This window comes from Microtus pennsylvanicus, chromosome 18 (genome assembly GCF_037038515.1).
Source record: "Microtus pennsylvanicus isolate mMicPen1 chromosome 18, mMicPen1.hap1, whole genome shotgun sequence".
Lineage (NCBI taxonomy): Eukaryota > Metazoa > Chordata > Mammalia > Rodentia > Cricetidae > Microtus > Microtus pennsylvanicus.
In genome coordinates this window covers 4,678,118-4,703,875 of record NC_134596.1, presented here as the reverse complement: position 1 = coordinate 4,703,875, position 25,758 = coordinate 4,678,118, and the positions used below count along the sequence as shown (strand labels likewise).

Genomic DNA, 25,758 nt, shown 5'->3' with positions numbered 1-25,758 from the left:
GTTTGTTTGTTTTATGATTTGGAATCCAGGGGATCACCCCGGAGCTGGGATGATGAGCAGGTGCCCGAACACTTGGGTTTTTCCTTGAGTTCTGGAACCTGAACCTAGGTTCCCATACTTGCAGGGTAAGTGCTTTTCTGAGTGACCCATCTTTCGGGCCTGTCATTGAGGTAGAGGTCTTGATATGTTGTAAAGAGTGGTCTTGAATTACTGGAGTCAGATGCCTCAGTGTCCCAGGCTGTGGTGACTATAGATGCGTACCCCTGTGCCCAACCTCCCACAGACAAGTACTGAGAAAAAACTGCATGTCTCTGTGCCAGGCACTGGGCTAGTTAGTGAAGATTTTAGCTTAAAAAAACCTTTCCTCTGTCCTCAGCTGGTCGGTTTCTCCCCATGTGTCTTGAAGTTCAAAGCCAGCCTGGGTTACAGATCAAGAAAGACCTTGCCTGACCCCTCACACAGACTCTGCAGTACACACACATTCAGCAATGCAACTGATAATATATGCAACCTGAAGTTCAAAAGCATTGCGATATGTGCCTGGAACAAAAGCCCGGTTAGACTGAATAATCCATTTTTCTCATTCCAGAGAAGAGAAAATAATAGGGACAGAATCAGATCAGTGATTGCCTCTGGGAAATGGGTGCAGGTGGTGAGAAGTTTGAGGCAAGCAAGTACTTTTTGGAGACGAAAATAGTCTATATTTGATTGTTTGCATGGTAGTTATATACTGTTTGTCAAGACTCAGAATTGTACACCTCAAAAAAAAGTGGATATTCAACCTTACATGCTGGCTTATGCTTGTAGTGTCAGCACTTGAGAGGCAGAGGCAGGAGCATTGCCAGAGCTCTAGGCTAATTTGAGCTATGGAGTGAGTTCCAGGCCAGCCTCAGATACAGCATAAGACCTTGTCTCAAAAAAAGCCTCCCCTCAAAAGAGTGGATATATCTTTGCTTAGTTTATGCATTGACCATTTAACCCAGATTTCCAAAATCTGGACAGGAGAATGCCCTATAATACTAAATGTTGTGTATGATACAAAGTGTTGCGTATACAGCTGGCCCTCCTCTTCCAGGATAATACCATATGATATGAAGTGTTGTGTATACAGCTGGCCCTCCTCTTCCAGGAGAATACCCTATGATATGAAGTGTTGTGTATACAGCTGACCCTCCTCATCCAGGAGAATACCCTATGATACGAAGTGTTGTGTATACAGCTGGCCCTCCTCTCCCAGGAGAATACCCTATGATACGAAGTGTTGCGTATACAGCTGGGCCCCCTCTTCCAGGAGAATACCCTATGATACGAAGTGTTGTGTATTCAGCTGGCCCTCCTCTCCCAGGATAATACCCTATGATACGAAGTGTTGCGTATACAGCTGGCCCTCCTCTTCCAGGAGAATACCCTATGATACGAAGTGTTGCGTATACAGCTGGCCCCCCTCTTCCAGGAGAATACCCTATGATACAAAGTGTTGCGTATACAGCTGGCCCCCCTCTTCCAGGAGAATACCCTATGATACGAAGTGTTGCGTATACAGCTGGCCCTCCTCTTCCAGAATACCCTATAATACGAAGTGTTGCGTATACAGCTGGCCCTCCTCTTCCAGAATACCCTATGATACGAAGTGTTGTGTATACAGCTGGCCCTTCTCTTCCAGGAGAATACCCTATGATACGAAGTGTTGTGTATACAGCTGGCCCCCCTCTTCCAGGATAATACCCTATGATACAAAGTGTTGCGTATACAGCTGGCCCTCCTCACCCAGGAGAATACCCTATGATACGAAGTGTTGCGTATACAGCTGGCCCTCCTCTCCCAGGAGAATACCCTATAATACAAAGTGTTGCGTATACAGCTGGCCCCCCTCTTCCAGGAGAATACCCTATGATACGAAGTGTTGTGTATACAGCTGGCCCTCCTCTTCCAGAATACCCTATGATACGAAGTGTTGCGTATACAGCTGGCCCCCCTCACCCAGGAGAATACCCTATAATACAAAGTGTTGTGTATACAGCTGCCCCCCCCCCTTCCAGGAGAATACCCTATGATACGAAGTGTTGCATATACAGCTGGCCCTCCTCACCCAGGAATCCCACGTCAACCTCTTACCCTGCATTGAAAGAGGTGGTTGGGTGGAGGCTGGGGGTTGCTTCTGCAGACTTTATTTCCTTGTCCTTAGTCCATGCAACACTATTATATTTACATAGCAGTAAAATTGCGTTGGGTACTGTAAATAACCTAAAGATGATTAAAGCTTACAGAATATACGCATGCTATAGCACATTCCTTATAAGACTGGAACATCCCCCAGACACTGGAGTCTGTAAGTGTCCTGGGAACAGTCCCCCAGAATACAGAGGGGCCATGGTTTGGAGCTGTAGTATAGCGCCTAATAATGGGTTATCAACAGATAAATGCTATTTGGATTCTATGCCACGTTCGTATAGCAGGGAGAGTGATATTTCAGTAAACACAGTATCTTTATCTGTGAGCATCCTAAACTTTTTTAATTGCAGGAGTACTGAGCACTTCTAAAAAGTTCAGTGGCTGTTCTGTCTAAAGGAATAAGGCTCTACACTAGGAGAAAGACGAGGCAGGCCCAGGTTATTAACCCAGAAGCTCAGGGATAAGCCAGACACAGGGCCGGGGGGTGGGGTGGGGTGGGGTGGGGGAGTCCTGCACTGGTTTCTAATCTTGGAGCCTCGGTCCAAGCCCGCGGGAGGTCACTGTGTCAATAACAGGTGTGATGGGGTTTGGAGGGAAGTTCTAAACGGATTGTTTGATCTTACTCAGACTTTTGTGGCTGAGGATGAGTCAACATTAACTTAATTAAAACTCCTGGAGAATAGCTGAGAATGAGAGGTGCGCCTGGGCTGCGGCCGAGACTCCAGGTCAGCGCTGGCTGCTCCCGCCCACATTCGCACTGCTCCATCCTCATTAGCCGCTGGCCCGTGAGCCAGGCACCCATTGGCTGTTCAGACAACGTGCTTCTCTCATAAGAGGCGGCTCCTCTGGTCTTCAGCGACCCTCTGAACTCTGGTGCCTCTGAGGTGAGTGGAGTGATGGGGTGGATCCTTCCTGGAAACCCGTTTCTGGGGTCTTAGGGACAGGTCTAACCTCCAGTAGGAGCCGGGTGGAAGTCCTACCCCTGTGGGGTTCCCTCTTCTTTCCTTGTAGCTTCTTTGGGGGACAGCAGATCCTATTCTTTAGGATCTTCTATGTGCCAGAAGCAGACTCTTTCCCTTGTCGGATTTGGGCTTTACAGGGAACCCTGTGAGGTAAATACATATTGTATTTTATAAATAAGGATGGATCTGGGGGTTCCGAGTGGGAACCCAAGTCTGTGTGACTCCTTGCCAGCAGAAACAAACACATTAACCTTTCTTTTCCATTTAAGGGTAGCTCTCTTTTCTTTCTCTTTCTTTGAAGGGAGCTCCACCAAAGGGGAGTCTCAGATGCTAGGCCTCTCGGCACCACCCCTGCACTCTGTGCCCCGTCCCAGGTCACAGCTGGCAGAGGCATAGGTCCTTCCTTGAGACTCGGGGCTTGTTTATAGTGCAGGTAAACTTAACCGTGATGAAATGTAACTGTCTGATTTTCAGAGGTGTGAAGTGAACCCCACTGATATGTGTCCTGGCCATCTTGGAGTGGAGGTGGAGGGGACAAGCCCCACATGTGCCTGTGGGATGAGTGTTCCAGGGTCACACACTTGGTCACTGGAGTTCACCTGTGCATGTGTTGTAGCTACTGCCCTAGATCACTGCAATCATTCGGAGGGAGACAGCTCCGCCTTGCCTTTCTGGAGGGTTCTTTTATCTCCGGTGTGCTTGCTTAAGCCTATTTGTATTCCATCTCCACTTCTTTCCCAGTTCTCATCTGGAGAAGAAAATCAACATCCCTGGGGATTCTTTCCGAACCATGGAGCTTTCAATCTTAACTTCAAATTGCCCACACTCTCAAAATCCTCAGCTGTGCTTCCTAGATAAGTCATGTACTGCTGATGAAGCCAAGGAAGCAAAAAGTTGGTGTGTGCACACCCTTCACTATGCTTTACTGAGGCCACTGGTCAGCTGACCTCCTTCTTAGCAGGTCTTATTTCCAGTGCTGGGTCCTGTACACTGGGGCATCTTCATTCAGATGAGCAGGGTCCCTGTCGTTGAAACTGACTCCTTACCTTCCAGGGTGATCTTCTGCCCTTGAAGGTAAACCTCTCCCTTTGCGGGTGACCCTCCCTTTTATTATATCTGGCTGCAAAGGGGCTTGAAGGGGAGTAGAAGGCTAAACCTGAAAAGAAAAACCAGAGAAAATGATAAGGTTCTGGCAAGGGCTTTGGGATTGCTGAATGAATGCCCTCAGGCTAGGCAGATCAACAGCGCTGTGGGAATGTGGCTGTCAGCACAGCCCCCTGAATACACTAGGCCAGGCCTCAAGTGTCCAGGACAGCAGAGGGATGTGTGCTGTCAAAGACCCGGTGTCAACATGTCCTCACCTCCTACAGCTGTGTGACCACAGCTATGTTAGTCTTTCAAAGTTCTAGTTGAGTTTACAAATAAATCAGAAGGCCTGGTCCCCACTTTGAAGGAGCTTTACTTCATTTTCGGGTACAAGACATATACGTATGGGCCGGGCGGTGGTGGCGCACGCCTTTAATCCCAGCACTCGGGAGGCAGAGGCAGGCGGATCTCTGTGAGTTCGAGACCAGCCTGGTCTACAGAGCTAGTTCCAGGACAGGCTCCAAAACCACAGAGAAACCCTGTCTCGAAAAACCAAAAAAAAAAAAAAAAAAAAAAGACATATACGTATGAAGCAGGTTGGGAGGCCACCCAAATTCTGATGGGAGACGAGGTAGACCTTCACAGAGGACTTAGTTTGCAGCTTGAAATAAGCAGGGGGACTGCCAGAGGCTGGAGGGCTTGATCAGTGCCCTCCGAGGTCAGAAAGAAGAAAATGGAAGGTTCTGACACCCATCAGGTGCCCTTGCCTTTCTGGGCACTCTGCTAAGGGGTGTCTCACTTTCTGGCCCCACTGCTCCCTCAAAAAGCCTGTCAGACCCATGGGTTTTGCAGGTGAAAAAAAACGGGAGCAGGGAGGTGGATGGAGTCACCGCTGCTGCCCTGCGTTCAGCTCTGCAGTCAACCCTCATCTGAGCTTTCCCTCTCCAGACACACCATGATTGAAGACAAGGAGAACAGAGACCGTTCCTCAGAAAGGAGCAGAGTGACTCTCATTTTGTCCTTAAAGAATGAAGTCGGAGGACTCATAAAAGCACTGAAAATCTTCCAGGTATGGCTTTCCCGTAAAACCCATCTGAAAACCAGTCTCTGAAATACTATTGAGAGTGTAGGGTTCTCTCAGTCAGGTCCTCGGAGATGGCCTTCAGAAGTCTCTTTTAAAATTGATTTTTATTGAGCTCTACATTTTCCTCTGCTCCCCTCCCTGCCTCTCCCCTCCCCCCTCCAACCCTCTCCAAAGGTCCCCATGTTCCCAATTTACACAGGGGAATCTTGTATTTTTCTACTTTCTACTTCCCATGTATGTTAGATCTATGTAAGTCTCTCTTAGTGTCCTCATTGTTGTCTAGGTTCTCTGGGATTGTGATTTGTAGGCTGTTTTTCTTTGCTTTATGTTTAAAAACCATTTATGTGTGAGTACATGTGATAATTGTCTTTCTGTGTCTGGGTTACCTCACTCAAAATAATGTTTTCTAGCTCCACCCATTTGCTGCAAAATTCAAGATGTCATTATTTTTTCTGCTGTGTAGTACTCCTTTGTGTAAATGTACCACATTTTCCTTATCCATTCTTCGGTCAAGGGGCATTTAGGTTATTTCCAGGTTCTGCCTATGACAAACAAAGCTGCTATGAACATAGTTGAGCACATGTCCTTGTAGCACGATTTGAGCATCCTTTGGATATATACACAAAAGTGGTATTGCTGGGTCTTGAGGAAGGTTGTTTCCTAATTTTCTGAGAAATCACCACACTGACATCCAAAGGGGTTGTACCAGCTTGCATTCCCACCAGCAATGCAGGAGTGTTCCCTTTTACCCACAGCCTCTCCAGCATAAGCTGTCATCAGTGTTTTTGATCTTGGCCATTCTTACAGGTGTAAGATAGAATCTCAGAGTTGTTTTGATTTGCATTTCTCTGATGACTAAGGATGTTGAACATTTTCTTAAGTTTCCTTCAGACATTTTAGATTCTCTGTTGAGAGTCCTCTGTTTATATCTGTACTCCATTTTTTTATTAACCACTTACTTTACCTAAGTGTTGTTCAGGGAGTGGAGACACAGCTCAACAGGTAAAATCGCTTTCTGTTCTTGCGGAAGACACGGGTTCAGTTCCTAGCACCCACACCAGGCAGCTCACAGCTATCTCTAACTCTAGTTCCAGGGTATCTGATGTCCTCTTCTGGACACTGCAGACCTCTGATGCACAGCACTCAGAGCGATATATAAAATAGATAAAATATTGTGCAGTTCTAAGAAATGGGTAAGAAATACAACAGCCTAGGAAAGAATAGACACAGATAGCTAAGAAGGAGATGGAGGAGGAGTCACTGCATAAATTCGAGAGATTTCAACTAAATAAAATGTTTTACACCTAATGAAATGCCTAACCGTGTAATATTGATATTGTTTAATGATATGCTAAATATTTTCAGGTGACAAGGTAGCAAGAATTCTGCAGTTATGTCATTTCCTACTTTCAGAGCCTTAGTACACATTGTCCTCAAACATGTGTTCAACGCAGCATAGGGAGACTGAGGGCTAATGTGCATTTAAGAGCCTTCAAATGTTCCTATTTAAAGTTTCCTTTTTATTTGCTGTGCATGTGTGTGTGTGTGTGTGTGTGTGTGTGTGTGTGTGTGTGTGGTGTGTGTGTGTGTGTGTGGTGTATATACAGATGTGCGGAGGCCGGTGGAGGATGGCAGGTGTTGTTCTTTGTCATTCTCTGCCTTATTCCTTTGGGACAGGGTCTCTCATTGGGCCAGGATCTAGGCTGGCTGCCAACAAGCCCCAGAGATTCCCGTCTGAAACCCCACAGTGTGGGGATTGCTTCAAGCGGCTGCGCCAAGCTTTTTATGTGGGTGTTGGGGATTCAAACTCAGATCTTCATGCTTGTGCGGCAGACACTTTCACCCACAGAGCCATCACCCAGCCCCTCTCCTAGAGTTCTCCTGATGAAATATGGGTGAATGAGGCAGAGCACACTTACTGTGTGCAGGGTACTGGACTCTACACTAAGCGTGTGGATATGATCTGGAAAAAGAGGCAGACATTAGGCACTTTAGTAAGTAAACACACACACATACATACACACATAAAGAGAGATACCAGGTACAGTAACCTCACTGACACTGGAGACTCTAACACAGTTTAAGGACACAGGAACACAAAAATTGATTTGTCTCTCTTTTTTTTTCTTCAAAAATTGATTTCTAACAAACTGTGTGAACAGGCTATGTTATGGTGCTTGCACACCACATGGCTGGGCAGGTTCTAGAACAGATTGCATGTATACAAAACCCTTATGAGCTGGGTGGTCACTGAAGTTAATCTCTCTGCATGTTCTGATAAAATAAGAGAGAACACTGCCTATCTCATGTCATTAAGATAGTTAAACTGTTCAAAGGAAACGGTCAATAAATGTTGACTATCATTATAGAACAGGGTTGTCTCCATGACTATCAGTTAGCCATTCAAAGACTAAACATTTACATGCAGACACGGCTCTAGAGGAACATGAGAGAAGGATCCTGCCACACGGCAGAGCCTCAGCCACCTCTTCCACCTGTTGCTCTCCTCCTTCTTTAGCGATGAGCTTTGCTACGGTTCCCTCCTTGCACTGTGAATTAGCTTGTTCTCAATGTGAACAATGATACTGATACCATCTCCTTTTGTTCTTTTACCCCTTCCTCCCCAAATTTAATACTATATTATTATTATTAATTATTGACATGCTAGGAGTTAAACTGAGAGGGCTTTGAGCATGCTGCGTGAGGGCTGTGTCTCTCGGGTGTATCCTCAGCTCTGTTTACTTATTATTTTGAGAGAAAGTCTAATTGTTTTCTTCATTCAGGCTACCCTCAAGCCCATGATCCCCCTGCCTCAGTCTTCCAAGTAGCTAGGATTGCAGGACTATACCAACAAGCTTGGCTTATATTGTTATTTGTGTTGCAATTACCTCTGGACCTCTAAAGTATATACCTTTATTTCTTCTTCCATCACCTTTCATTTGTATTTATTGCTAGGGTTTCTGTCCATGATTAAAAACTTGACATACTGCATTATAAAGAAAGTACCAGTCTTCTGCTCTGTAGTTTAGACTGGCTTGGAACTTCTTCAGCCTCCTGAGTGCTGTGAGCCACCACATCTGGCTCATTCTTAAATGTTGCCCGATTTCTCAGGGAGCCTCGGGTGCAGAGCATGGCAGACGCTTCTCCACGGAGTCTTCTCCCCAGCCCCGCATGGTTTCTTCACTTGGCCTCCCTTCTGCCATCTTCATTTCCGTTCCCTCCTCAGGTGCACTGCCACTGCTTCTGTTCCCTTGGACCCACACTTTTGTCTCTTCGATGGGTATCTGTGCATCTAAACCTGCTGCGTGTGTTTCCTTGTGCTCTCCAGCTAGGCGCTAGATGGTGATTGGTCCCCATGTTTGGCTTTTGTGTCTGACGTGCTTTTTCCTCAGATACTCAAATGCTGTCCCCTGAGGCTTGCACATGTGGTACTCAGATCTCAGACTGACAGGGAAAGGGAAGGAAAGAAGCCGTCTGCTTCACCAGTTACCATGGCTGTCATATCATTTTGACATTTTGACATACATAAAATTTTCAAAAAACCCTCTGTTTTTTAAAAGTAATGATAACATCACATTCTGAAAACTAATTTTATTGAGAGAATTTCTCCAAGATTCTTTCATCCAGGCAATTTGATGTTTGAACTTTTTAAAAAAAATTTTATTTATTCTTAAATGTTTATTCTCTCTCTCTCTCTCTCTCTCTCTCTCTCTCTCTCTCTCTCGTGGGGCTGTGTGAATGTGGAGGTTGGTGTGAGGAGTCAGTTCTCTCCTTCCACTTTGTGGGGTCCTGGGTTTGAACTCAGGTCCTCAGGCTTGGTGGCAAACACATTGACTCACTGAGTCATTTTGTTGGCCCATGTTTTAACTTTTTTTGAGAAAGAGACTATGGGAGCTAGGAATTTAGTTTAGTGGTAGAGTGTAAAATGTACAAGGTCCTGGGTTCAGTACTTAGCTCTGACTGAACACACATACGCACAGGGACACACACACACACACACACAGAGAGAGAGAGAGAGAGAGAGAGAGAGAGAGAGAGAGAGAGAGAGAGAGAGAGACTATGTAGCCAGGGTAGCCTCAAAACCACTATGTAGTTGAAGAAGACCTTGAACTCAGGATTCTTCTGCTTCTTGAGTGTTGGAACTCTAGGCATGCACCATCACAGCTCAGCACTTGGTGCTTAAATCTGAGTTCTAACCAACCCTGGCCGTTTGGAGGGCCTCCTGTGGTTGTCACTTTACCGGTTTTTAAAGGGTATGATGCGTTTTCACGCTTTCATTTAATCTTACATGTTGCAGCAGGGAATTATTTTCCATTAGTAGCACTAAACCCACCTTCATCCCCCATTTGGGCAAATTCTGACAAATGTTAAATTGTTTTTGTGCTAATGAAAGTATTCTCCTCAACGATCATTAGCAACCCAGGTGTGTCCAGTCTTTACCCTCTGCTTTACACAGGAGAAGCACGTGAACCTGTTACATATCGAGTCCCGGAAATCAAATCGAAGGAATTCAGAGTTGGAGATTTTTGTTGACTGCGACATCAGCAGAGAACAGCTGAATGACGTCTTTCCCCTGCTGAAGTCCCACACCACTGTCCTCTCTGTGGATTCCCCAGATCAGCTCGCTGGGAAGGAAGATGGTATGTTTGAGAGGGCAACGCTCCACCTCCAAGAGCAAGCTCTCGATGTCTGTCCAGCCTCCTCTTCATCTTGAGGACAGGGAGACAAAGACAACTCTGTCTTTTTAAAGTCCTCATAGTACGGTAGTGAAGGAAACACAATGGCATCTGATCAGAATTCTAGAGGGAAATCATGAGGCAGCATTTTACGGAGGATGGAAGATAAAGGAACCTTGACCACGAGAAGGGTGGGCTAGAGGTTGATGCTCTCTCTTAGCTCTTCCAGATTCCACAACCCTGGTCTCCCCTCCCCTCACTCTTCATGGGTCTCCCGGGTGCCTTAATTGTCTTTAGTGCCAGACAATTAAGTGGCTATTTGAATTTGGGGGAACATTGGCAGTGTTTGACACCTGAGATCTGAAACTCACTATAGACCAGGTTCCCACCAAAACCTGCTCAGATGAGATCGAGCCTTCCGAGATTTCAGATGGAAAAGACAGAGGCGAAGGTCTTCATTTCTGACAAGAAATCGTTATAACTTAGTTAAAACAAGAGACAAATGGATTCATTTTGTGACTTTGGATTCAGTAGAGTCTCTTCAAATTACATCACAATCTTTGGAGTGTGACCAGGGCTGCTGTTCATATGCCTTCATGTTCTTGTTGAACTGGATTCACCTCCATTTCTGGCTGGCAGGGAGCAACTTCCCTGAGTCCCTGAGCTCTCTTCTTAAACAGAAAGGACAAAGCACTGAAAAAGGGCTGATTTCCATGTTCCCCATCCCACTGGCCATGCTTGCCTTGGGTAGGCTGCCTTGGCATCTGCAATCTGCTGACCTCACCTACACAGCAAAGAGTTTTCTAGAATGCTAGATGGTTCCTTTGATATTTAATGTACACCAACTCAGGTCAGATCACACACAGAGACACACCAGGTAACTTAGGACTCCAGTTCCAGAGGATCCTACACCTCTGGCCTTCTTAGCACCAAATACTCATATGTAGGCATGCATGCACACACATATACTGAATTAAAAATAGTTCAATAAAAACTTTTCAAGACAGGGTTTCTTTGTGTAGCCCTGACTATCCTATAACTTGCTCTGTAGACCAGACTGGCCTCTAACTCAGAGATCTTCCTGCCTCTGGATCCAGAGTGCTGGGTTTAAAGGCGTGCGCCACCACCTCTGGATATTAAATCTAGATATTAGATATTTGGACATGATATCCTACTCCAAACAAACACTGCTATTAAAAGCCTTTCCAGGACTTGCATGCTGGTCTGTAGAGTTGCATTATCCCAGCCTGCCTCCATAGGACGATTATGTATGTGAGTTTAAACATTTAAACATTTGGTTTGTTGCTTAAGAACAGTATTCTTTAGCAGTTGGGAATCAGCCTGAAGATTAATTTTTTTAATAAAGTAAAGCTAATGAGTTTAATTACAATATAATTCCTAGGAATAGAGCAGTTTACTTGTTTTATTCATTTTTCATCAATATACAAGTCTCACCCAACTGCACTTTCCTGAATGTCCCTTTGGTTAAACTTATCTCCTCAAACCTCAGTGGCTTTGGGATTTTATTTTGCAGTTTTGGAGACTGTTCCTTGGTTCCCAAAGAAGATTTCTGACCTGGACTTCTGTGCCAACAGAGTGCTGATGTATGGGTCCGAACTCGATGCAGACCACCCTGTAAGTTACCTTTTTAAAACACTTCGGTAAAAATACTTTAAGGCAAACTAAAAAATTAAGGACAATTTAAAAACTTTAAACATTGATTTATTTATTATAGATGTGTGTGTGTGTGTGGGGGGGGGTTCCTTGTATGTATGTATGTGCCTGAAAGCCAGAAGAGGACACTGAATCCTCTGGAACTTGAGTTATGCATGGTTGTGAGACACCATGTGTGTGCTGGGAACCAAACCCTGGATTCTCGAGAACAGTCAGTGCTCTCAAAGGCCAAGTCATCTCCCTAGGACTAGGGGTAACTACTGTTTTTCAGACAAGTTAATAGCATATATTAACTATACAAAACACTGAGTTTCATTGTGATATTTCATACATATATAAGATATTTTGACTATACTCACTTCAGTTGCCCCTGTTCTGTTCCTTCCCCCAAATAACAAGGGCAACTTGATTGTGGGAAAATGCTTTTTCTGAACTAAATAGAATTTGTGGGATTGGGATTTCAGGGAGCAGGAGCAGCTCTCCCCAGAGGTAGTAGTGGGCCAGCAGACAGGAAAGTATCCAGTTCACTGGCTCCAAGATCTGCCCTGTTTCCAGCATTCGTTATAAAGCCATGCCCAGAGCCGCACAGCTGAGTGTGTTTGTAATCAGCTCCTGCTGAAACGGGCCTGGGTGTCTGACATGCGCTAAAGGGGGTCAGAAAAACCCCTACCACCATGCTGCCCAGTTTGACTGATTAGGCAGTTGGTGACCCGAGAAGTTGTTTCCTTGGAGAACTTCACAGCACAGCCACGAGCTCAAGAGCTGGAACCTAGTGCACTGGACTTGTGTTTGAATCTCTGGGTTCTAGGGAGGGAAGAAGAGAGAATGCAATTGTGGAGTGTCACAGATCTGGCCTGCACATTAGCGCCTCCTGCTTTCTAAGCTGCGTGAATGTGGCCATGTATCACGTTAGATAGCCTCCAGAGGGTTGCCAGGCAATCTTACCAAGTAGCTATTTGCAGTGAAGTGGGCTGCTCACCCTCAGGAAGCTTGCAGCCTAGTTGAGGACGAGCATGTCTTAACATATTGCAAGATAAAATGTACAAAATGTGCCAGAGGACATTAGCAAGTCTAACATACACCAGAGAGCAAATGCTTCTGGCTGAAGGCATCAGAGAAAGGTGACATTTCCACTGGATCCCAAAAGATTTCAGCAGGTGAGAGATGGAAAGAAGAGACAGTGGGCTGGGGGCAGGGCACAATGTGAGCAAAGGTTCTGAGACGAGAACCCCTGGGGCGTGTTAATAGAAAGGTGAGTACCAGTTTTACACGCTGTCTACTGCTAAGGATGTTCGCCTCCTTCATACTTCTAAATTGGTTTCTGATTTATCATGATTGCCACATCTCTCGGTAGTTCCCCTGCCTCCAGCCTTGTCACCATCACACACATGCTTGACATCATTAGGCTGGAAGCCTCACTATGACCATTTTCTCTCCTCTTCCACACATCAACAGTGGTTGGTCCACACAGCATGGTAGGCACAGTCCAGTGTCCATCAAACTGATGGGCAGACAGCGAGCTGTAGGCAGAGCTAGGCGGGGACTATTACTGGCTGCACAAAGGCACCACGGATGGGAACTCGGGGGATCTGAGGCAGGAGGGGTAGCACTAGCTTTAGGTCAGCCTGGGAAACATAGGAAGAACATGTCTCACAAAACAAAATGAGACAGGCGTGGAATACCATGCGACAACACGGGTGAGCCTTGAGCGAAGCCAGCTACAAGAGGCCTCCTGCAGTGTCTAGAAGAGGTGACTAGATCCCTGGCCGGCAGAGGATGGGTTTGGGAGGGGGAATGAGGAAGAGATAGCTAGTAGGATGTTTCTTTTGGGGGTGACACAATTTTTCTGAAGTCGCTATAGTCTATGACCCTGAATACACCCATGAAATCAGAGGGTAAGGGTGGACCCAGTGACAGACGCCTGCTGCCTCAGCCACTTCCAAGGCTGAGAATTACAAGTTTCAAGGTTAGCCTGGGCAACACAGTGAGATGTTGTCTAAAAATAAAAAAAAAAAAACAAAAAAAAAGCAAAAAATATGATCATGGCTTTCAGTTTCTATGAATGCAGTCGCATGGCATATGAGCTGTATCCCAGTATAGCTGTTAGTCTAAGAGAACAACATAGCTCTGAGGTCAGATCTAAATCCCTAGACAGCCCTGTAATCTGCAGGTCCTGAACTAGTCGTCAACATCGTCCATGCACCATACAAGTTCCAGAAGCAGGGCGTGGCTTGCATTTTTTGTATCCTGAGCATGTTTTCCTTCTCTGAGCAAGTTCTTGTGAACCCTCTGTCCTCCACCTTGCTCTCTCCACATGATGGACACAGCTGGGGGGTGGGGGGTGGGGTCACGGCTGGGAAGTTTAGTTCAGTTAAGTCACTATTTTATGTATTCATTTTGATTTTTGATTTTTTTCGAGACAGGGTTTCTCTGTGGCTTTGGAGCCTGTCCTGGAACTCACTCTGTAGACCAGGCTGGCCTCGAACTCACAGAGATCCGCCTGCCTCTGCCTCCCGAGTGCTGGGATTAAAGGCGTGCGCCACCATCGCCCGGCCTCACCTCAGTCTTTTTCTTGCCAAGTCTGACCATAGGTAAACATAACTGAAGGTACAGTCAAGTGATTAGAAGAACAAAGTAGGAGAAGAGCTATGTACCGAACTAGGACGGCATTCCGTAGTCGGCCTTCATCTTTGTACTCACTGTGGCATCTTTGTATAAAAAGTATTCTTTCTCTTTGTATCCATGAGATGATGAACTGTCACGGAACTACTGACATCAAAATTAAAATGCTCACTTATCTCTAAGCATTGTTTACGTGTGGTAACAATTGTGTTGTTCTTCGATATCTCCTTCCTAAATGAATTGCTTCCTAAATGTCATTTTCAAGTGTTTTTGGTTTCAATACTTAATTGCTTTTAATTATCAGGGCTTCAAAGACAATGTCTACCGTAGAAGACGAAAGTATTTTGCAGAGTTGGCTATGAACTACAAACAGTAAGTGTATTACAAGCCAACATATCTAACTTTGAGATAACAAAATAATGGAATAAGATGTGTTTGCATAGCAAGTAGAAAGTCAATTAAGTGTAACTACCTAACTACAATGCAGAATTCCCCATCTTGATCTCATTAGCGGGGACCCCATTCCCAAGATTGAATTCACGGAAGAAGAGATTAAGACCTGGGGAACCATCTTCCGAGAGCTGAACAAACTCTACCCGACCCACGCCTGCAGGGAGTACCTCAGAAACCTTCCTCTGCTCTCGAAATGCTGTGGCTATCGGGAAGACAACATCCCACAACTGGAAGATGTCTCTAACTTTCTAAAAGGTAGTAGCCAACAGATCTGTGTAAGAGAGTGTTGATCTCTTCAGCAGGAACAGTGTTGTCTGTGAGAAGTGAATGCTAGTTACGTGGAAGGGCCAGAGTCTTCTAAACTCATCCTGGAGGACTGGATACTTTGGGGGGTAACTTGGAGATGTAGGGACTGTTTACTAAATGTTTAAACATTGACAAATTAGAATCTGTTTCATATAATATATATATATATATAATATTACTCCTTTTTAAATAAAAAGAAGACCTTATTTAGAAGAGTCATGTGAAAACAGCCTTGCAAAGTTAGATCTCATCAACGAGGATGTCTGTACCAGACCTCTGTACCTGCCTTCAGGGTTGTGTAGAGGAGACAAGGGCATCTGTGCACTCTCTGACGCTGGGTGGTCTCTGATGCTGGGTGGTCTCTGATGCTGGGTGGTCTCTGACGCTGGGTGGTCTCTGATGCTGGGTGGTCTCTGATGCTGGGTGGTCTCAGTTGGGAACTCAGTACAGGGTCTGTGGGATGCTAGGCAAGAGCTCGTCTCTGAGCTGCACCCCTCAGCCCAGAAGTTATGTTTTTGGTTCATATTGTTAATATTTTTTTTCCTGGCATAAAGTGTTGTCTGAGTTTCTTACACAGTTAACAAACACCTTCCCATTTATTCAACCCCTTAATTCTCCTTATTTAAAAACCATGCACAAAAGCCTAAAGGAACTGAGCAGGGAAACAGAGAATGTTTCATGAGGACAGGGATAATGCACGTGTTTCTGATGAAAAGCTAAGGTTTGAAACATGGTACAGAAGCACTGCAGGGGTCCTCGCTGGACTCACGCAACCGCGTGAGTCCGTGTCGCAGGCGTCGTTCACTCAGGCTTGCAGGAAGCACTTTGTAGATATGAAACTGAGAGCTGCTCCCTTGGGGTCTGGAGAGGGGCTGGCCGCAGAGCCATTTATTGTTTCAAAGGCAAATGTCAAAGAAAGAAAACAAAATTAGAGGACAGTTCACTTGAAATCTTGATAAGGACACCAATACCATCCATCATAGTGGTCATTGGACACACGTTGTTTAATTTTAAACAATTAAAATGTACTTGATCAAAATATTAGGGCCTTGGCCACACCAGCCATGTACTAAGTGCTCAGTAGTGACAGATGGCTGTTGACCCATTGGGCAGGACAATAGGGAGGATTTCCATCAAGAAATGTAGAAGATTCCACTGGATGGCTTTCTGCCTATCAGAGTGGGGGCGAACTTACAGAGTATCTGGATGGATCTGGAGTGCCAGTGTTGTGAGGGTTTAGGGTTAAGTACAAGACAGAGCACACAATGATCTCCTCAGCTGCTGAAACCCAGTGCCCCTTTTCTAGTACCGAGAAGACAATCTTGGCATTTGAGTGAAAGAGAACCAGCCAGCTTATCTGAAATAAAAAAGAACCATAGAAGATAAAAATGCCTAAAAATCACTTGAATAAAAATGACTATGATAAAAAAATACTTTTAAAATGAATTTCTCAAGCACCACACTAAGTAATAGACTTTATTATTGTATTGTATGCTTACATGCCATGTGTCTGGAGCCATTGTCCTCTACTGCCCTTCTTCTGAACGGTGCCGACTCTGCTTTCATGCCACATGCATCCCATTATACTCTCTTCCCCCTCGTCCCCTTCCTTAAGATCCCTTCTCCTCCCTCATAATCCCCTTTCAGTTCCACGATCTACACATACACATGCGCATGCACACACATCCACACACACACATAGACACACACGTATGGGGATTTTAATTTAGGTTCTGCATATAAGAGAAAACATTCAGTATTTGTCTTTCTGAGTCTGGCTCACTCTTACTACAATGAACTCCAGTTACATCCAATTTCCCGCAAATGCTATGATGTCATTTTTCTTTATGCTGGGATGCGATCCCACTGTGTGTCTGCACTGCTGATGGCCGGATAGGCTGAGTCCGTGTGACTAGTGTAGCAGTAAACACAGATGCACAAGTATCTCTGTGGTGCGCTGACTCGGTGCCCTTTGGACATATGCCCACGCGTGGTCTGCCTGGGTCATGCGGTCATTCTGTTCTTTGTTTTGTTTTGTTTCTTCTTGAGAAACTTCCACAATAACTGCCCCAGTAAAATTTCTACTGTCAGTGTGTAAGAGTTAAACTACCCTGCACATTTGAAGGAGGGCACCAAGTGTAATCTAAGGCCTACTGAATTCGTGTTTCACCTTTATCATCTCCTGTGCTCTTAGAGCACATTATTAAGTGTTGTATACCTTTTACAGCAAAGAGAAAAATCCTTTTGTAAGCGTGCAAGAAGGTGTGGTATGTAAAAGGATCACTGCCTGTTCGTGGGATGTGCTTAATACTGCTTAGCTTACCATAGTACACACAGGCTACGTTTTAGTTTCCACACCCCCTTGGAAGTGCTACCTGGTGCCACTGGCCAATGTCAGTGGTCTGTGGCTGAGGTAAACGTTTTTTGTTTTCTCCTTTGTTCTGCAGAATGTACAGGGTTTTCCATCCGCCCTGTGGCTGGTTACCTCTCACCGAGAGACTTCCTGTCAGGGTTAGCCTTTCGAGTCTTTCACTGCACTCAGTATGTGAGACACAGTTCAGATCCCCTCTATACTCCAGAGCCGTAAGTACTCAAGTCATTCATTCATCAAGTAGTTTATAGTAATGGTGCCCACTTCACAAAGCATCTTGTAAGTGTTCGGTGAAGCAGCATATGTCAAGCCTTTAGGATAGTGACTGGCATTAAAGCATACTCCCCAACAACCAGTTATTAGTAATATTAATAATTATTATTATGTTAATTGTCAAATCGTTAGATGTTAGGTACATTTCTGTGCACAAAGGGTGTAAAAATCAGATAAAATTATTGTCTTCATAAAGTTTTATTTTGGGGAATGTACAAATGATAAATAAGTAAATGTAGTATGTTTCATGTCAGATGATGGTGTGTGCCATGGGGGAAAAATAAAACTAGAAAAGAAATGATACAGGCATGTATATGGGAGTTGCTTTGGGAAGTATAATCAGATAGGGCCTTTATTGAGGAAGCATGGCACTAGAGAATAGATTTAAGTGGGGGACTTGAGATGTCAGCGGAAGCATGTTGAGAAGACAAGATTTGGAACCAATGACATTTTTGTATTCAGTTAATATCCCTTATGATCTATCACTCCTGATCAACTAGAGTAAGAGCAAGGTTGACTTTGGGCTGGATTCAACAGTACTTTATGCATTTGTGCCAAGCATCACAGCGTGACGGATTGTGTCTCCATTTCAGAGATACCTGCCATGAACTCTTAGGTCATGTTCCTCTCTTGGCTGAACCCAGTTTTGCTCAATTCTCCCAAGAAATTGGCCTGGCTTCGCTTGGAGCTTCAGAGGAAACTGTTCAAAAACTGGCAACGGTATATATCTGGAAAATGCTGTATAGTCCAGTATTCTCCACTGGGTGTGGTTGGGAGTATTTGGGTAATTTGAAGTCCATGTTCAAGGTAGCCATTAGAAAATTTGTTTTTGCTTTAAATGCTTATAATTTAAATAAGTTAAATGAAGTTATAAAAATTTAAGATTTCTCCAAAAGAAACACAACATTAAAACAAGACAGAAAAGCACAAGATTGATTTAATATACTAATTTTTAGATTAAAAAAAAATGAGTGATGGGGCTGGAGAGATGGTTCAGAGGTTAAGAGCACTGCCTGCTCTTCCAGAGGTCCTGAGTTCAATTTCCAGCAACCACATGGTGGCTCACAACCATCTGTAATGAGATCTGGTGCCCTCTTCTGGCCTTCAGGCATACACACAGACAGAACATTGTATACATAATAAATAAATAAATATTTTAAAAAATGAGTGATGTCTTATGAACCAGGGAAGGAAGGAAATTTTAGGATGAGGCTTAAGACAGATGAATATAGGCTTGGCACCACTGGGAGATACCTGCAAGTGGAGAAGGGTTGAAAATAGACTCACTGGTTATAAATTTGTGGTTTAGGGATGTTGGGCATCCCCGAGACCTTTTGTGGAGTCCTTGAGGACAAAATTATTCATAAGTAAAAGACACATAGTGTATTTTTAATGTGACAGACAGGGCTCAGATACCACGTTGAGTCTGAACTTTAAGTGACTACCATATGCTGAGTGAGGTAGTTAAAGAATATGCACATTTCTTTGAAGAGGGGAGCCAAATGCCTGCCCTTTTCTAACTGCATAAAGCTGTTCATATACTTGAACCAAATACAGAAGCAGATATGGCAATCCATCTGCCTCCCTATCAGACGTTAAATACTGTCTAGCCAGACACGGACAAGACGTGAACAGATGGGTTTAGCTAACTCAGTCCCTCCACACTATGAATCCATAGGATTGTAATTGTCAAGAATTAAAACCAGGGTCAGTGAGATGCTCAGTGCCCCCAAGCCTGATGACCTGAGTTTCATCCCATGGTGGAAGGAAGGAACTTGCCCCACAGGTGTCCTCTGACCTTTCACAGGCATGTGTGTGCGTGTATGAATGTGTACATACACACACACATGCAAATAAATGTAAGAGAAATTAAATTAAAGTTAAAAAAGATATTGGCCACATAGTTGGGAGCATTCTTCCTACTACTCCAGCTCCAGGGGATCCCATGCCCTCTTCTGGCCTTTGTAGGTGCTCGTACACATACACATAGGTAAAAATAATCAAAATAAATTTAAAAGACGAATAACAATTATAAAAAATGCTAGTCTTTTGTTACTTTTGTTTTGTAAAATATACTTTCATTAAGTGTTACTTATGTAGCCACACAGTGGGTTTACCACATTTAAAACAGATTTTTAAGCACCTTAATTGTTTCTTGGTTTTAACTTTAATATGGTCAGTATAACTAGGGGTAACAGATACACACAGAGAGATCTTTGAACTCCTCAGTAATTTTCAACCCTGTATTAGAGTCTTTACCCCAAGTTTAGAAAGTCCTGGTGCACTTTGGGCCGGTGACTAGGAACTGGAATTTCTTTAGAGTGAGATGTTCAGGACGTGAGCATGACGTTGGCTTCCTTTTGCAGTGCTACTTTTTCACTGTGGAGTTTGGTCTGTGCAAACAAGATGGACAGCTGAGAGTCTTCGGTGCTGGCTTGCTTTCTTCCATCAGCGAGCTCAAAGTAAGAGACATCGGTCTTTGCATATAACTGTGTCCACCAATACCGTCAACATGTCTGGAGGCAGAGCTTGCATCTGACAAGCCTTTACTACGGCAAATTTCTAGAAAAAAAATGTGTCTTTTAAGTAAAACGTGTTTTAAAGCTTTAAACAAATTTCTGGGATGCAAGCAGTAAATTCTGAAGCAAGTAGGGAAGTGAGACCGGGTTGTCTAAGAGAGCAACAAGAGAGCTCTGGGCAGTGAGCCTTGGGACAAGCGCTGTCCAAGGTACTGTGCTAAAGGAGGCTGCTCCGTGGTGATGGGTAGAAGTGTGAATGTGACCAGTGGAGGTAGACAGTAGGTGTGGTAATGCATATGTAAATAAATGAATAAATAAAGATACTTGGCTTCCTCCTATGTGGTGAAGAAAGTTAAAATATAACCCTTGAGATGGTTTTGAGTCATTTGTGGGGGACAGCAAGCGTCTTTTGGGTTAGACTGGATGAAGCAGCAATGCAGTGAGACAGTCTGGGGTTGCAGACAGGTCCCTTGCATAAATCAGTTGCTGCAGTCCTGAATTCTGTGGAGATAGAGGCAGTATTTGATCACCATGCTTTGTCCCCCAGCATGCGCTTTCTGGACATGCCAAAGTTAAGCCCTTTGATCCCAAGGTTGCCTGCAAGCAGGAGTGTCTCATCACAACCTTCCAGGATGTCTACTTTGTATCTGAGAGCTTTGAAGACGCAAAGGAAAAGATGAGGTAAAATCTATCCCCCTCAAGCTTCCATTTGCTGCAAAAATAATGTCCAAAGATACAATAATCACAGGTATAAGCAAGTAGGTAATTGGATGCCCACCAGGAGCTTTCTACCTAAGACATATCTGTTTAGAATAGGTTGAATATCATATATTAAGTAGTTGCATATGGGAATGGGATACATTGAGAGACTGGCTCCTCCCCATTCCTTCCCAGCAGAATTTATAGTTCAGCATGGACTATAGACACAATACTGAGAAATAGGGAAGTGATGAGAATAGAGACAGAGAGGAAACACTCTTACCTCCATTGCTCTCCTCTCCAGCTGGAGAAGCACAGAAATCTTGGAGGCAAGTGAGACAGATGGAAGACTAGCTAGAACTGAGACGTGTCAGGTTTTAGGCTGAAATGGCATGGAGAAAGAAAGAGTGATAGAAATGCATGGGGCTATTTTATTGCAATCAGATCTGCCTCGCATCAGGTAAGCATGCTGTCATATGGGGAGAGCTGGAACACAGCTACTTCAGATACTTTTGAACTCCAGGCGAAAGTAAAATCTGGACTAAGACAGAGGCAGTGGGGAGGAAGTGGCTGTGGAAGCAGGATCCAGAAAATAGCATGCAATTGAAGAAGTCAGGAAGCCACACTGTGAGGACAGGGGATTGCTGGGCTGAAGACCATGCTTATCTTCCAGGAGCTTGCTATGCACAAAATCAAATAACAATAGCAGCTGTGCTTTCTCTAGCACAGATGGCATCCTCAGACAAAGCTGCAGTGGTCCCCCACTGAGGAGACCAGATGGATGGGAGCCTGGATTCTAGTACCCAAGCATGTACACTTGGTCCAAGCTATGCAGTTATCCTTTGGGGTTTTGAGCATGATTGTTCTGTAGGGTACCAAGGAAGAGGTTCGAATGTTGAGTTGATAAAGGAGACAGATTTTAAACCATGAGGAAAGGGTGGGGGGATTAAAGTCACTTGAGAGAAAGCTAGAAACCTAAGCTGAAAAAAAAATCACACAAGTATGGGAAGTTAGGTCTCTCTCTCCCTCCTCCCCATCCTGTCCCCTCTTTTTAGTATGTAAAGCATAGCTGAGGAGTGTCTTACTTTGTGGCTCAGTATTGCCATTATCTTCTAACATACTGGCAGATAAAGCTACTGTGGGTGATGCCCTTAGTGAAGTCAAGAGATGGGCTATAGACCACTTCCGTGACATGAGACATGGGATTAGTGCTCAGTATGGGAGAATGGAGAGGGAGAAGGGGGGATTGAGCTTTCCCTCCAAGGCCACAGGTGTTGAGGCCCCTGATGTCAAGACAGAGAAAGCAGGTGTTGTGTGTGTGTGTGTGTGTGTGTGTGTGTGTGGTGTGTGTGGTGTGTGACCAGGTCTTCTGTCCTCTGTTAGGGTTTTGTCACTCACACTCATAGAAATTAACACTCCCTTACTTGTTGTCTTAAATAGAGAATTTACCAAAACCATGAAGCGCCCATTTGGAGTGAAGTACAATCCGTATACTCAGAGTGTTCAGGTTCTGAGAGACACCAAGAGCATAACCAGCGCTGTGAATGAGTTGCGGTATGACCTCGATGTCATCAGCGATGCCCTTGCTCGGGTCAGCAGGCGGCCCAGTGTGTGATCGTCTCCAGTCCGAATCCAGAAAGTCAGTGAGCTTCAGTTCAGAGCGAGGGCCATCTCTTGCTTCCCCCAAAGACCTGCTTGAGAAGGACACCAGCTCCCAGCTTAACAAAATTTCTCATCTTTCTCTCTAATAAATCACCCAATGTCTCTGAAAATGCACACCTGGATGCTTTAGCCACTGCTGACAACTTTCTTCTTCTTCTTCTTCTTCTTCTTCTTCTTCTTCTTCTTCTTCTTCTTCTTCTTCTTCTTCTTCTTCTTCTTCTTCTTCTTCTTCTTCTTCCTCCTCCTCCTCCTCCTCCTCCTCCTCCTCCTCTTCTTCTTCTTCTTCTTCATCTTCTTCTTCCTCTTCTTCCTTCTCCTCCTCCTTCTTTTTTGGTACCTGCTTAGGGAAATATAATTCACATATCATGTGATTCACCAAATGCCCATTTAAAATATTTTATTTCATTAAAATATAGTTAAATCATCTTCCCCTTCCCTTTCTTTCCTCCAACTTCATCCCCCAGTATCACGGCCTTTTTTACTGAATACCCACTTTTGATGGGGCAAGTTGTTTGACACAAGTTGGTCTTACCTTGATGCTGTTTCCACCAGTTCGTCATCAGCAAATGGTCACTTTGAATGCCCTGATGAGTGTATCTGTAGCTGTTACTTGTCACCAACCTTGTCACAGCTCAGGCACATTCACAGACTAGATTTATAGGAGACCAGCTGTCCTCACTGCCTGCATGGACAGACGTGCAGAGGGCTTGGCCCTCGAGCATGACTAGCAAAGAGCAAGTTGGCTTCAAGTGCAGTGTCAGACGAGGATATAGAAGTCACCAAGACTCAGCCAGGCATGGCAGTGCCTGCACTTCCAGGTCTCCCTGGCGCCTTATTTCAAGGTGTCACAGTAGAACATAAGAACTTGAGAAGGCAGTGAGGGAAGAGGGTAGGAAATGAGGAAAGAAACAGAGAAGGGCCAGGGAGAGCAGTCTGGTCTGAGAGTGTGATTTGTGGGGACTGTGAGGGTGGAGGGTAGTGATGTCAGACATGGAGCATGAGCAGAAGCGGCTGTCTGAACTCTTCACTACTGTAACGGAGTGCAGAGGCAACCGACGTACAGAGAGGAAAAGTTTAGCTTTGCTCATACGTTTGGATGCTTTGGCCCATTAGAAGTTATTCCTGTGTTCTGAGTCTGTGATGAACCAAGGCGTTGTGGCAGAGCAAAGCTATAAACTTCAAAAAGGATGGAAAAAGGAAAGAGAGAAGACTTGAGATGAGGAAGAAGGTAGGAAAGAGAGAGGGATAAGGAAAGAGAGGCAGAGAGATCCTATAGTACAATTTAGGAGTTCAATACTACCAGGGTAGGACAGTGGCTCAACAGTTAAGAACACTAGCCACTCTTCTAGAGGGCCTGGGCTTGATTCCCAGCACCCACATGGTGGCACACGACCATCTGTAACTCCAGTTTCAGGGGATCCAATGTCTTCTTCTGGCCTCCATGAATAGCAGGCAGGCATGCAAATGGTGCACAGACACACATGCAAGCAGAACGTCCATACACATAAAATAAAGAAATTAAAAACCTCTATTTTTCACAGTAATAGTGAAATCAAATACCATTGAACATGCTTTATTTCAAGCCCACTAGATGGTTTACACTAGATTTTTTTTACATCCTTTTAAGACATCAGAGGAAATTGTTAACAGCTGCATTTTGTCAGTCTTTCTTCCCAGACTTCCTTTGGGACCACCAGCCCCCCCCCAAATAATGACAAGAAGACTTATTATTAATTATGAAAACTTGGCCTTTGGTTTAGGCTTGTTCCCAACTAGCTCTTATAACTTAAACACCCATATCCATTAATCTACACTCTGTCGCATGACTTTTTACCTCTCCTCCATTCTGTTCATACAAGTTGCTCCATATATCGGTGGCATCTTCTGTCTGTCTAGATGCATCCCCCTGAGTTCCTCTCTCTGCCTGGAAGTCCCACCTAACCTCTCCTGCTTAGCTATTGGCTGTTCAGGTTTTTATTAAAACGGTTCACAACAACACATCGTCACACAGTGTGCAAATGTCCCACAATGCTGCATTCCGTCCCGTGCTCTGCGAGGAAGCAGACTGAGGAAGGGTGACTCAGCCGTCTCAGCCCTTTATAAACGGTCGCTTTCACAGCTACTGAGCATCCATACGATGATGACATGTGAGTGAGCGTGTCTGAAATCATTTGACGTACAGACCAGCTAGTCTGTTTAGTCACCAGGAAAAGCACTCTAAAGAAATCATAACAGACAGCATAGAGACCCCATCTGCTGTGTCTGGTTATTTTCACAAGACTTTGATGATGCTGAAGAATCACAGTTAGTGGGTTTTTAAATGATGGTGCTTAATATTTGCTCTGACTGATGCACTTTAAAATAATTAGTAACTTCAAGATCGTGGAAATATTTAGTGGCGGCCTTGACTTTGTCTAACCTCTGGATCATGATATTTGGCAAATCAGGGATCCAAGAGTTTTTAGAGTTTTCAAAATACCTAAAAAAATTTAAATAATTATCCAACACCAGGACAGAATGAAATCAAAAGCATGGCTTGCAGTTCTTAACCAGAGACTCATTCCTGACCACAGTAGAGTGTCTGACTTCAAAGAAAAGAGAAATATGAATCATCAGAATGCCTGTGTTCCTTAACTTCATGCTTTGGCATTTGGAGTTACATAAGGAGCAAGGTACAATAAAATGTGTGGAATCATTGATAATTTGTAAGTCGGCTTCCAGAGAAAGAAAAAAGCCAGGACTTCGCAGAAGCAATAAATAGCAGAGACCACATGTTAATATGTCTATGAAGTGGATAAAGATAATTGTGATCCATTTCACTCTTGTCTTCATCACACTGTGGAATGTACATTTATAATTTAAAAGTTTGCTGTTCTACTGTACAATAAACTCAAAGTTCATGTTCTTAAAAAGTGTTCTTTTAAGTACATTTTATTATTTTATTTTGTGTGTATGTATGTGGGCCCCAGGAATCAAACTCCAGTTATCAGGCTTGGCCACAAGCAGCTTTAACTGCTGAGCCATTTGCCCCTCAACAACTGTTTTCTTTTTTGTCAATCATACATTAAAAACAGATTCAATTTTATATTCACAATCATTTAGTTTAGAGACCCTAGCAGTGGTGATGGTTGGTACAAAGAATCAGCCATGGGGGAGGCAATGAATTAGAACAGAGAATGAAAATGCCACAGTGGAACCC

At 44.3% G+C, this 25,758-nt stretch overlaps 1 protein-coding gene across 1 annotated transcript; it reads left to right on the top strand.

Moving 5' to 3' along the window:
• The first annotated feature begins 3,029 nt into the window (after nt 1-3,029).
• Tph1 (tryptophan hydroxylase 1) lies at nt 3,030-25,466 on the top strand. Its single transcript, XM_075952820.1, has 11 exons — nt 3,030-3,056; nt 5,169-5,289; nt 9,761-9,944; nt 11,515-11,615; nt 14,581-14,648; nt 14,788-14,984; nt 17,483-17,618; nt 18,273-18,399; nt 20,046-20,141; nt 20,746-20,879; nt 22,338-25,466. Exons 2-11 carry the CDS (start codon nt 5,176-5,178, stop codon nt 22,510-22,512), a joined length of 1,332 nt encoding a protein of 443 aa, XP_075808935.1. The 5' UTR covers nt 3,030-3,056; nt 5,169-5,175; the 3' UTR covers nt 22,513-25,466.
• Nucleotides 25,467-25,758: the final 292 nt, after the last annotated feature.